Source organism: Colias eurytheme, chromosome 13 (genome assembly GCF_061535395.1).
Source record: "Colias eurytheme isolate Ceu_HAF_F1 chromosome 13, ilColEury1 Martin Lab GWU primary, whole genome shotgun sequence".
Lineage (NCBI taxonomy): Eukaryota > Metazoa > Arthropoda > Insecta > Lepidoptera > Pieridae > Colias > Colias eurytheme.
In genome coordinates, this window is record NC_142992.1 from 11,194,285 (window position 1) to 11,208,021 (window position 13,737).

Genomic DNA, 13,737 nt, shown 5'->3' on the forward strand with positions numbered 1-13,737 from the left:
CCGCATCTTCCGCATTCATGTCTTTTGCCGGAATTAGACATTTAACTTCTACTAGTCCCATTTTCCCTTTTTGATATGGGAGTGTATAAAGTAATTTTTTTAGATATTTCTCGTTATACTTTTAAAAAGTTATTATTGTCATTTTGCTCATTAGGTAAAGTTATTTCGATATCAGTTTTAAGTTTTTTGATACCTGCAATAATAACGTCATAATCGCCTGCACATACTTATCGATTACACCCTGTATACAATCCACCATCCACATTCATAATGTTTTCCTGTCCTCCTCTCCTTTACGCTGTTCACCGATACATTTTAAATGAGTAAATCTGCTACCACTGAAGGATGTTTCATTGTGATCAGCAAATTTTCACCACTGTTGTCGATTATTTGTTTTTCATTTTTAATCAGCAATTGGGAATCATCAGTTTTGTTTTTTGCAGATTGGTGATGTACCCTAACAATACGTCGAAAAGGGAAAGCATCAACGAATTATCGTTTTCGTCCTCTTTTTTTATTCTTCGCGTCTCTGTTACTTCTGATTGTTTAGTTCTCAACACCCACTGAATTTTCTATGTTATTGTGATCTTCCATTACATCTGAGTTTTGATGATGTGGTGAAAATCCATTCGGTAGACTAGTTGGTAGACTAAACTAGAAATGGCGGACTAAATTTGTCAGCGCGTCTGTAAGATCAGAATATAAAACCAACATCCTGTATTTAAGTTACAAAATTAATAATCAAACAAAATGCCGCTACGTTGAAAATGACTAGAAGAAAAAATTAAAACACCTCGGATCAATTTTGGAGTAAACAAATCATTTTCCCCGTATGGGGATTTCCCCGGATGAACTTGGGAAGTTCAAGTTCTCAATACAAGTTTATATTATATTTCGTATTTCTCAAACGAAAAATAAACATTTTTGGAACTTCAAAAAAATTATATTATAAGAAAATTTATGAGCTTACTTTAGTTTTAAAGAAATATACATCCCTTTACTGACACCCCGTAAAATAAAGAAATTGTTGCCAATCACCTTTGCAATCTATTTGGTTTCATTAACTTTATGTTCGAAGATAATTTTTTTTCTAGTAGTTACACGCGTATTTTTTTCGTTTATTTTCCATATCGAAATCAAATGTTTAAAAATACGAATATTTGCACAAAACTAAGATAAAAATAATCAATTAACAAAAATATTAAATTTAATGAAGTAGAGCAACTTTCACTTCGGTATGAAGGAAAATCGAGCGTAGAGCACACGTCAGAACGCTCCGGCCCAAGGAGCGCGACTAAAGAAATTCGCTAGGATTTTTCCTAATGATTTTAAATATTTTTTTAATATTTAAAGAATTATCAAAATTCAAAAAAAAAAAATTTTAAAGGATTAATACTCAATGGTCTTCAACCAACTCGAATAAATTAATGGAAAAAATAACTTTTAGCAGTATTTATCAATAGATTTTGTAAGGCAAAAAATGGGAAATTTAATGAATTTATAACGTTCTAATTAAGAAAATCATAAGTTTTTCGGCAATTGTATTCAGCAGTTTTTAATAACGACTATATAAGGATAATAATGCGCTGATCAGATTGTGTAAATTGTAATCGGTTGCAACGTAGTGAGTGCACAAACTTAGCTCGAAATGTCTTTGGGGGAAAGAGACTTATCTTGAAGGCCTGATTAAGGTAACATAAAGTAACTTTATAAATGTGAAAAAATTCACGCGCATTGCGTATATAACACTAATTGATAAACAAGAAAAAAAAATTCAGTTTATCATTTCATTAGCCGGGAAAAAATTGTCAAATAACTTGTTGAAAACGCAATTTTGCTAGACTGCAGCCTTAAGTCAATTTGATTAATGTTGTCAATCTTCGTTGCGTATCGTCCTTGCAGAAAAATATGGCCCATTTTATGTCTGATCGCGCGGGGGTGAGGTAAGTTTAATTTTGGCGGGAGGCGGAGAGTGTCCGTTCTGTAGCGTTTAGCTACTATTATGTATTCTGTGCTAACGCTTTAAAATCACTCATGTCTCGTCTCTGGCTTCAGTAAGACGTGGAAATGGTTTCTGCTAAATTAATGGCGCTAGCGATTTGTGTTATTAAAAGACGAAAAAGAAAACAAAAGGCATTCTGGGTACATCCTCTGAATGAACAGAGATACTTAAAAGGGCAGTTTGTGACACTGTACGAAGAGTTAAGGCAATACCCCGGAAATTTTTTTAATTATTTTCGAATGTCTATAACAACTTTTGACGAATTGTTGGAAATAGTGGGGCCTCAAATAAAACTTCAAGATACCAACATGCGTTTGGCGATACCACCTGTACAACGACTGGCTGTTACTCTGAGGTAAGTTAAACAATAATAATTAATTTAAAAAATACCTTTTATTATCTAATTAAAAACAAACATCTTTATTAATATTTATATCAGTTAAAATATATTTACTAAAATTAATAACAATAACGCGTGAAAACTCACTTTACTCTGAGGTAAGTTGAGGTAAGTCTGAGGTAAGTGTAACTAAAAAAACCGAAATTTACTTATTAATAATTTATTGTAAAAAAATTACATTATAAATTATTCCTAACTTAAACTATGTCCCTCCCGTTCAATGTTGGAACAAAGAGTGCTCGTCGTCCACGGCGGAGCAGCTACAGCGTCGCGGTGGCGATGATTGCCGCAACACTCTCTGGAATCGCAGGTGTGCGCGATGTCGCAATTGCTAACAGGTGCAAGTCCTTCTTGGGTGGCCCCATGCATCCTCTAATAGTTAAGGCGTGTATACACAGTACATAACAAGTTAAACAATAATAATTAATTTAAAAAATACCTTTTATTATCTAATTAAAAACAAACATCTTTATTAATATTTATATCAGTTAAAATATATTTACTAAAATTAATAAAACTCACTGAGTCGCGGTTATTACAAAGTTAATGACTTTCTTAATGACAAAGTTGCATGGGATCTTAAAATTAGTGTTTGAATTAGTGTGATTTTAATCAATAAAAATCTGAATCTGGTGAACTTATATTAATTATCGGGTCAATGTTTGATGGAGAAGGGGTTAGGGGAGAAGGAGTACTTTGTGCAGTTGAATCAGTTGAAGGGCGGTATTGACGATTCTCTAAAATCTTATTTACTTTTGATGGTTTTATAGGATTAATTGAGGAAGATTGATGCAAGGACGATGTTCGGTGTATCTTTGAGTGCTGCTGATGCATATTACGGGCTTGAGAGAATGTTGGCTGTGAGTATTGCTGTTGTGGCATCTGAGTGCAAATGAATGTGGTTCCTGACTGTAAGTGCTGTTGATATTCATTACGAGCCTGAGTGGATGTTGGTTGTGAGTGCAGCTGTTGTATGGTTTGAGTATAGGTGGGTATTGGTAGAAGCGTAAAATTTGAATTTGGGTGATTAAAATATGGTTCAATATTTGGTATATTAGATTGATTGATGATGATATTATTCGACCTATTTGAAAAAGTACGAATTACGTTCAAAATTTCTATTTTTGCCAACATTTTGGTGTCATCGTCCATCTTTTTAAGGGATTGGACCAGTGACAAACAGAATGTTTTGTCCTCGTCCGTATCAGACTTTATGGCTTTCAGGATTTTATCCTCAAAGGATGATGTAATTTTCTTTTTCTTCTTTGGAGGATCAGGAGTGGCAGTCGAAGATCCAGCAGCAGGTGAATTTTCAATGTTCAGTGTTGACTGGCTTTCAGTATTTTGCTCTGGTACATTAGTTGGAGTGCTGCAGTTTCCAGAACTGTTGGAATCTTTGACATGTGGAACTAAGAAAAGTAATTGGTCGTAGTATCGGTATTTTTTTCTTTTTTTTGCACCTTGTCCTGATGTAACATCCTTTTGGGCTTGATACTCACGCCGGAAGTTGTCCCTTAAGTGTTTCCACTTTGCTTGTATGTCTTTGCCTAAAAAAGAATGTGCCATTAATGTGCCATCAAATTTCATTTGTTACAGATTTCTAGCATCAGGCAACAGTTTTCATGATTTACACTATCAATTTCTGCTTGGAGTGTCTACCATACATTACATTATTAAACAAGTTTGTGACGCAATATGGAATTGTTTAATGCCTATTTATATGCCAGAAAAAACAAAGGACGACTTTAAAAAAATATCAGAAGAATTTTATCAACGCACTAATTTTCCCAATGTGATCGGAGCTGTCGATGGCAAACATATTGAAATAACAAAACCCGATCAAAGTGGCTCACTTTACTATAATTATAAAAATTACTTTTCCATAATTTTAATGGCAATTTGTGATGCAAACTATTGTTTTACTTGCATTGAAGTAGGAGCATATGGGGGTTCCACTGATTCAAACGTATTTAAAAATACATCATTTAACAGGCAATTACAATCAGGCCAAATTGATTTACCAGAACCGAAAACTCTACCTTATGATCTGAATGGGAAACGTATGCCATTTGTATTAATTGGCGATGAAGCGTTTGCCCTATCTGGACATGTTTTACGACCATATCCGAACCGCAACCTGACCGTGCAACAACGTGTTTATAATTATCGACTAACACGAGCACGAAGAATGATTGAATGCAGTTTTGGTATTCTATCAAACAAGTGGAGGATTTTAACAAGAGCTATAGATCTTCAGCCCGATCGAACAATATCGGTTGTTAAAGCATGCTGTGTCCTACACAATTTTGTAAGAGTTAAAGATGGATTTCAATTTGATGATACTTTATTTGACAGTACAATGCAAGGCCTACAACCGACAGGTCTAAGAAGTAACCACACAGGTTTGGAAATACGAGATTATTTCGCTAAATATTTTACATCGCCACAAGGTTCTATTCCATGGCAATACCAAGTTATCAATAGACAGAATAGTGACTAAAGAGAAATAATTATATATTTACCTACTACTACTAGCCCACGACTGTATCCGCGTGGATATTCATATATATGGGTAGTGATGGATAGCAATTTGATTAAAATAAATAAATATACATACATCGGCTATTTTTTTCCTCATTTTTTAGGCTTTCCCAGTCCACAGATAGTTTTTTTGCGATGTCATCCCAGGCATCATTCTTGATAATTTTATTCGAGTATTCTGGTAATGATTTTGAATATAGCAACGGACGAGACTCCACCTCTATAATTAATAATTCGGGATCAACAATCCACGACATCGTATCGATTTTCTGATGTTATTCATCAAACACAACAAACACGTGCGACCGCTGAGCGAGCGTGCGGCATACTGAACGCTGCGCCGGCGCTTTTTTAGCGCTCGTCTGAATAATAATAAGAAGTTTCCTATGGTCTATTTTATTTAACGCCCAACGCCGAGCGTTGAAAATAGAACACTGCGCGATAAAAAAGCGTCGCGCTCGTGTGAACATATACTTGGGAATGCATTTGTTCTATTTGGACGCTTTTTTAACGGATGTTAAAAAAGCTCTCGTGTGAATGAGGTCTAAGTGTTACTTGGGTTAGATAAAACACATTAACTATATAAAAAAAGTTTTAAATGAAATCGAATAGGTCATTTATTTATTTATATTAATTGTATAATTAATGTTTATTTCGCAGGTCGTCGACCGCGCATACCACAGCAGCACACCGGCTCGAGCGTACACTCGGTACAATCAGTACAATCCGTACAATCAGTACAGTCCGTACAATCCGTACAGTCCGTACAATCGGTACAGTCTGCGAAATCGGTCAAGTCCGCGCCGGCCGGGGGCGCGCGGGAGGTGAGGGGAGGGGCGAGGAGCGCATCCCCTAGGGAGAGGAAACCGGGCTTGGCTAGACAGATACTGCACAATTTGAACATTTTTGGTGAGAAATTTTATTTATAAGCTTTATTGCACACAAACAGAAAATACAAATTTTACTTAATAGGAGGACATCATATTTAGTCAAAAGGCGGCTTTATTGCTACAAGCTTTTTCTTCCAAGCAACCCATTCGATCAGTGACAATGAGTGAAATTTTAGATAATTTTTGTTACTAATTATTAGCTTTTAAATTACTATTGTAGGATATGACAATAAGGGCCGATTTTTCAATCGCGAGATAAACAGTCTAATAACTACCCCTCGAATAGATTTATTCAATTATTTATCTAACTCATTACGGCTCGCCTATTTTTCAATCGTGATTTATTTGATGAATAACTATCTGACCAAATATATAATATATTGGCAGCACTGCTCTCGGAGTGGCGAAACAAACATATTAAATTAGTCAGGTTAGAGCGGGATAGAGTCAAATCTTGCAATTTGTCAACAACCGTCATTATGACTCACGTCAGGAGTGCACTTGTCTTCTATGATTGTTGATTGTTGTTTTGATTCGAGTAAAGAGTTTGGTTAAATTTGTGTTTCAATTTATATACATATTTTACGATGGAAACGACATACTTAAAGGCAGCATTCGGCAAATTTTCAATCGCATGGTCATCAGTACTATCAAAAACATCAATTTCAATATGATTTTAATTGATAATAATTATATAGAAAGAAGGTTTAATTGTTAATAATTCTATGCTCTATGTCATATGACACTATGACATACGAAAATATCCCAAATTTGACGCGTCAGTTGTCAACTCAAACGCCTAACAGTCGAATAGCGCGCTATCTGGCCGTTGGAGCGGCAAATAGATTTATTCCTCAAATAACGTAGTTATTCGATAGATAAGTCCTATTCGTCTATTGAAAAATTGAATATTTTGTTAACTGAAGAATAAAGTCTATCTAGCTGTTTATCTGGGCATTGAAAAATCGGCCCTTAACTAAATAATATTCAAAACAGACATGAACGCGACCATCGCGCTAAAGCGACTGAGTTCAGACAAGCCATGGCCTATGTTGAGCGGAACATATGTGATGTAGGCGGTGTCGTCTCCATACGTAGTATTAATATTATATCAATCAATCAATCAATCAATCAATCAATCAATCAATCAATCAATCAGTCTGATATTAAGTCGGATATTAACCGACGCCCTTGGTCAATAAGCTTAATAGACTTTATTCTTCAGTTAATAAAATGTTCACTGTTTCAATTGACGAATAGGACTTATCTATCGAATAACTACTAATAGAAATTACACGCGAGAGGCTGGTTTAAATATTAGTTCGATATGTAATAAGAATGTACTGCGATTCTACACAGCTACCTAATTGATTAACAAATCGCAGCAAGTCAACGACTATTAGCAAAGTGAAGGTAGTTGGGTCAAACGTCGTATAAACAACGTCCGAGCCCCTAGGCACGATCCGTACGATTGCGCCACGAGTCAAAGGCAATTTATTGTATTCGACAGCTAAGCATGTTCTGACAGGTGACAGTGACAGCTATAATAATAATAATAATAATAATAAAGCCTTCTTTATTCCATAACTCAAATTTTTACATTTCAAATGGTGTTAGTATTATTAGTAGGTATTTATTATTATGCTAGTTAGTAAGTGTTAGTTTTATTGTATATTTAGTTGAGGTATGGATCTCGTTTGAGTAAAGGCCTCCTCCATTTTCTTCCAAAGATTTCTGTCTTTTCCCTTATAAATCCAATTTTTCCCCGCGACCCCTATAAAATCATCAGACCACCTTTTGAATGGACGTCCAACATTCCTTTTGCCCAATACTGGTCCCTTCCATCTGGTAGTAAGCAGTGTCCACCTTTTGTCAGTGTAGCGCGAAATGTGACCTGCCCATTGCCACTTAAACTTCAAGGCATGGGTAAGTGCATCTAAAATTTTTGTTTTTTGGCGTATTGTGTGACAGAGTGTAGTGACAGCTATATTGACAACTATTCATCCACAAAAATATTAAATCAAAAGTTACGTCTAACACTACGTTATTTGAGGAATAAATCTATTTGCTGCTCCAACGGCCAGATCGTTTGAGTTGACAACTGACGCGTCAAATTTGGGATATTTTCGTATGTCATAGAGTCTCATATTCATATGACATAGAGCATAGAATTATTAACAATTAAACCCTCTTTCTATATAATTATTATTTATTATCAATTAAAATCATATTGAAATTGATGTTTTTGATAGTACTGATGACCATGCGATTGAAAATTTGCCGAACGCTGCCTTTAAGTATGTCGTTTCCATCGTAAAATATGTATATAAATTGAAACACAAATTTAACCAAACTCTTTACTCGAATCAAAACAACAATCAACAATCATAGAAGACAAGAGCAATACAAGACAAACTTAAAATGCACTCCTGACGTGAGTCATAATGACGGTTGTTGACAAATTGCAAGAGTTGACTCTATCCCGCTCTAACCTGACTAATTGTTTCGCCACTCCGAGAGCAGAGCTGCCAATATGGAAATATTTGGTCAGATATAGTTATTCATCAAATAAATTTCGATTGAAAAATAGGCGAGCCGTTATGATATGAGATATGATGAGTGTGAATTAGATAAATAATTGAATAAATCTATTCGAGGGGTAGTTATTAGACTGTTTATGTCGGGATTGAAAAATCGGCCCTAAATGTAACAAACAATTATAGGTATTCACAACATGCAAAATGTAATAAGGTTCATGTTCATGTTCATGTTCCTTCTGTCCTCGATCCAGGCAACAAAGCCGCAGACCGGTCCGGCGCGGACTCGTCCGAGGGCGGGTGTTCGGACGGGCGGCACACGGACACCGAGTGCGGGTCGCGCTGCGGCCGCCGGCACAGCGTCGACACTGTGTCCACTTACCTCAGCCACGAGACGCAGGACGGACAGGTTGGTGTATATCTGTGTTGTTATAGTCAGCATTAGTGCGGGTCGTGGTCGGACGGGCGGCACACGGACACCGAGTGCGGGTCGCGCTGCGGCCGCCGGCACAGCGTCGACACTGTGTCCACTTACCTCAGCCACGAGACGCAGGACGGACAGGTTGGTGTATATCTGTGTTGTTATAGTCAGCATTAGTGCGGGTCGTGGTCGGACGGGCGGCACACGGACACCGAGTGCGGGTCGCGCTGCGGCCGCCGGCACAGCGTCGACACTGTGTCCACTTACCTCAGCCACGAGACGCAGGACGGACAGGTTGGTGTATATCTGTGTTGTTATAGTCAGCATTAGTGCGGGTCGTGGTCGGACGGGCGGCACACGGACACCGAGTGCGGGTCGCGCTGCGGCCGCCGGCACAGCGTCGACACTGTGTCCACTTACCTCAGCCACGAGACGCAGGACGGACAGGTTGGTGTATATCTGTGTTGTTATAGTCAGCATTAGTGCGGGTCGTGGTCGGACGGGCGGCACACGGACACCGAGTGCGGGTCGCGCTGCGGCCGCCGGCACAGCGTCGACACTGTGTCCACTTACCTCAGCCACGAGACGCAGGACGGACAGGTTGGTGTATATCTGTGTTGTTATAGTCAGCATTAGTGCGGGTCGTGGTCGGACGGGCGGCACACGGACACCGAGTGCGGGTCGCGCTGCGGCCGCCGGCACAGCGTCGACACTGTGTCCACTTACCTCAGCCACGAGACGCAGGACGGACAGGTTGGTGTATATCTGTGTTGTTATAGTCAGCATTAGTGCGGGTCGTGGTCGGACGGGCGGCACACGGACACCGAGTGCGGGTCGCGCTGCGGCCGCCGGCACAGCGTCGACACTGTGTCCACTTACCTCAGCCACGAGACGCAGGACGGACAGGTTTGTGTATATCTGTGTTGTTATAGTCAGCATTAGTTGTATCATCGTCTGTGTCTGTAACAGCATCATCAGCAGCATCATGTTTATCTAAATTATTAACAGCAGCATCAACAGGATCATCAAGTTTATCTATATTATTAGCTGCAACAGCAGCAGCAACATGTTTATCTACATTATTAGCAACAGCAGCATCATCATCTTTCTCTACATTATTAGCTGCAACAGCAGCAGCATCATGTTTATCTATATTATTACATAGTAGCAACAGCAGCAGCATCACCATGTTCATATGCATCATTAGCTTCATCACCTTTATCTGATTTCGCAGTAGCATCATCATCTTTATGTGCATTATTACATATTATATGATATACATCAACAAAATCATATTTATATGCATTAGTCCATCAGTCCCCGGAATCACAGACACAATAGATAATCTATTGTGTCGCGCCCCGATCGGGGCGCTCGGTGGTCAATGGGTTAACATGAGCATTATCGTCATCAACAACAGCATTATTATCATTTTTTACATCGAATAATATGTCATCTATATGTTTATTTTCCTCTTGATCATCATTATCGACTGACAGATAGCCAGTAAGATTTTTATTATCATTACTATCTGCAGCATCATTAGCATAATGGTCATTATTAATAACAGCATTATTATTATTTATTTATTATTCGTCACCATTAATATCGATTCCATTGTTTTTAGCAAGCGTCTGTGGGCGAGCTGCTAAATTGCAGCATGGGGAGTGATGACGTCTTCGAGTCGACACTCACACTAGCACAAGACAGTTCTAATAATAATACAGGTAAGAGCACTACACTTTCTTTTGTTGTAAGAAAATATATTTTATATATTTTTTTAAATGTGAAATAAACTACGATAAAATGTGAATAGCAAATCAAATCTTACTTTTTGTGTACTTACGTTTTTTACAATCGATGATTTTAACTGTGTCATATTTGACGTCAAAATCTAAAGGTTGCGTCGCATTATAGACCAAATTTAATGAAAGCGATGTGTTTATCAGCCATCTGGTTTCCATAACACAAGCGAAAGCTTAGTATGGGATAAGATCGTGTCGTGTGTGAAAATTGTTCTGAAATATTTATTTTTTGATAATTTTGTCCATCCGTCCACCAGAACCTCTCCAAAAGCCGCGTTGCGTCGGCATATCGTCCGACGAGTGGGCGGTCTGGTCTAGCGTGCTCCCCGTCGCGTGGCTCGACGACACCGGGGGGTGGTGTCCCGCGTGCGGGGGGGAGCTGGCCGGGAGGGGGGCGCGGGGGGAGGGGGGAGAACCCGCGGGGGTCGTGGCATTGGCAGAGTGTAGACATGCCATACATTTGAGGTGTCTGCAAGCACATTTGCAGAAGATTAGGGATACTGAGGTGAGTGGGGTGGAGGGGAGCTTGTATGCATGGTGTGTGCTTGGGTGTTGTTTTTGTTTTTGATAAAATAGGTTAAATAGCAATTAAATGTTTTAGACAAGTTAAATACATAATTACGTTTAAGCTTATGAAAATATTAACTACTTTAATTTTGCACTCAAAATCTTCCATTTACTTAACATAAAATATGCTTTTTGTAGCGGTAAATTTCATTTTTTTACGATTGGAGTACCAAAAAATTACAAAAAAGGTACATTTATAACCTGTCAAACGATACCTACTAAACAAATGTTTTTCCAGGGTGTAACCTACATCGAGTGTCTCGTCTGCGGGCACCAATACGGGCGTGGTGCCCAACGGGGGGAGCCCATCCGGGGGGGAGGGGGTGGGGTGGAACAATGTGGGGGGGAGCAGCCGTGCGGGTCTATGGCGTGGCGCAGACAGGCGGAACCGTTGCCCGGACACCCAGCGCATGTGGGGTCTATTGTGGTCACTTATAAGTGAGTTGTTTACATATTATATATAAAAAAAATGGCTGCATGTACTAGTGTACACACGTAAGAAGTGAAACTTCTTTATGACCTTATTTTTCAAAAAATAATTTACTATATGTAACTTTATAGAAATACGACGAATCACGCGTGGTAACTGGTAGGGATAAGAAAAAGATGGCGCGTAACGGAAAAATGTTACACTAAATTTTTTTCCAACCCCGATAAAGAAGTTTCACTTCAAAAAAATCTTTATTTGCATAATTTGTGTACAAAAGTTGTCAAAAATTACATTATAAATCAACACATTAGCCGAAATAGGCACGCAGATATAGTTATAAGACTCTGGTTAGGAATAGATAGCATGTTATATAATTCTGGCGGGTTTTGATTTTCAATATATAGTTTACTAGTAGTCCGCCCCGATATAATTTTCATTGTAAATTTTCTCAAAATTAAATAGCTTTTATCATGCACTTTTTGTGACATTTTTACCCAGTAGCCCCTTTCCAGTATGAGTTAAATCTTGCTCTGCTTATTTTTAATTGAAGTTTAATAGATATTTTACTTTCTGTATGTGTAAATTTGGTATTTAAGGTATTCTTTACTTATTACAGTTTCCAATCAGGCGTGCAAGGCGCGGGGCACCCGGCGCCGGGCGCTCCGTACTACGCTGTCGGGTTCCCACGACACTCGCTGTTGCCGGACACGCCGCTGGGACGGCAGGTGCGTGTGTGCGTGTGTGTGTGTGTGTGTGTGTGTGTGTTTGTTTGTGTGTACATACAGACATTTCAAAGGATCCTTGTAAATTCGACTTTATTTCAACTGAATAAGGTTGATTTTTGTTTTGTGTGTTAGTAATTTTCATGTGCGAAATTTTTGCGTATATCTGAGTGTGTAGGTATGTGTGTGTAACAAACACGTAGCTTAGTATAGTTTCAGAAACGCACATTTTCAACATTTTTTAGTTCATAAGCTCGTTTGAGCTTAGTACACCAAAAATGGGACACCGTGTATAGTTTGGTTATTGTTTAGGTGTTAGCTGGATTACAAGGGGCCTGGGAGCGGCGGCTGCTGTTCACAGTGAGCGCGTCCCGTACAACAGGTCGCGAGCACGTGGTCTCGTGGCGAGTGCCCCCTCCCCCCGCCTCCCCGCAGCACTACCTGCCCCCGCACCGCCCGCAGCGCGCACTGCTCGCCGCGCTGCAGCGGCTGCACGCGCTGCTGGAGCCCTAGCTGGGTGACGGAGCCCTAGCTGTGTGACGGAGCTTTAACTGTGTACTGAAGAAACCCTAACTGTGTACTGATGATGCTCTAACTGTGTACTAGCGGAGCCCTAACTGTGTAACGGAGTCCTAAGTGTAAAGTGACTGTGCCTTAACTGCGTACTGACTGTGTCTTGACTGTGTACTGACTGTGCCTCAATCGTGTACTGACTGTGCCTCAATCGTGTACTGACTGTGCCTTAATTGTGTACTGACTGTGCCTTAATTGTGTACTGACTGTGCCTTAACTGTTTACTGACTGTGCCTTAATTGTGTACTGACTGTGCCTTAACTGTGTACTGACGGAGCTCTAACTGTATACTGACTGTGCCTTAACTGTGTACTGAATGTGCCTTAGTTGTGTACTGACTGTGCCTTAATTGTGTTCTGACTGTGCCTTAACTGTGTACTGACTGTGTCTTAATTGTGTACTGACGGGGCCTTAATTGTGTACTGACGTGGCCTTAATTGTGTACTGACAGAACCCTAATCGCGTTATAAATATGACCTGACCGAGTTCTAATAGCTCCCCTATTAAACTCTCGATTGTGGTAGCTACCAGAGAAAACAAGGATAAAATATTTTGATTTGATGGTTCTCTAATATTAATTACTATATGAATGTTTTTTTTTTGTTCAATCTCAAGATATAATTATCTAAATTATTCGAAAAAATATTTGTCCTACAAAATCTATGGTTTTATCAAAGAGTCCCCCTTTCCAATGTGTATCGATAACGAAGTCATCATAAATGATTACTAACCAGCTGATTTTTTTATTTTCACTTATTTAATACTTATATAATTCAACAGACATATTGTCCTACAAATTGCGTAATAAATATTTGAGAACCGTCAAATCAAAACTTTTTATCCTTGTTA

At 38.9% G+C, this 13,737-nt stretch overlaps 2 protein-coding genes across 2 annotated transcripts in view; one reads left to right on the forward strand and one right to left on the reverse strand.

The window, feature by feature from the left end:
• dx (deltex E3 ubiquitin ligase) overlaps window positions 1-13,385 on the forward strand; it is a 30,250-nt gene extending 16,865 nt beyond the window's left edge. Inside the window, exons 5-11 of the mRNA XM_090108639.1 lie at window positions 5,604-5,852; window positions 8,625-8,779; window positions 10,419-10,518; window positions 10,854-11,101; window positions 11,402-11,601; window positions 12,210-12,318; window positions 12,628-13,385. Of these exons, the coding sequence (XP_089964765.1) occupies window positions 5,604-5,852; window positions 8,625-8,779; window positions 10,419-10,518; window positions 10,854-11,101; window positions 11,402-11,601; window positions 12,210-12,318; window positions 12,628-12,828 (1,262 nt within the window). The 3' untranslated portion in view covers window positions 12,829-13,385. The remainder of the gene's footprint in view (window positions 1-5,603; window positions 5,853-8,624; window positions 8,780-10,418; window positions 10,519-10,853; window positions 11,102-11,401; window positions 11,602-12,209; window positions 12,319-12,627) is intronic.
• LOC149903695 (uncharacterized) lies at window positions 2,815-5,396 on the reverse strand. The gene is made up of 2 exons (XM_090108636.1): window positions 5,020-5,396; window positions 2,815-3,949 (listed from the first exon to the last, which is right to left on the reverse strand). Exons 1-2 carry the CDS (start codon window positions 5,198-5,200, stop codon window positions 3,015-3,017), a joined length of 1,116 nt encoding a protein of 371 aa, XP_089964762.1. The 5' UTR covers window positions 5,201-5,396; the 3' UTR covers window positions 2,815-3,014.
• Window positions 13,386-13,737: the final 352 nt, after the last annotated feature.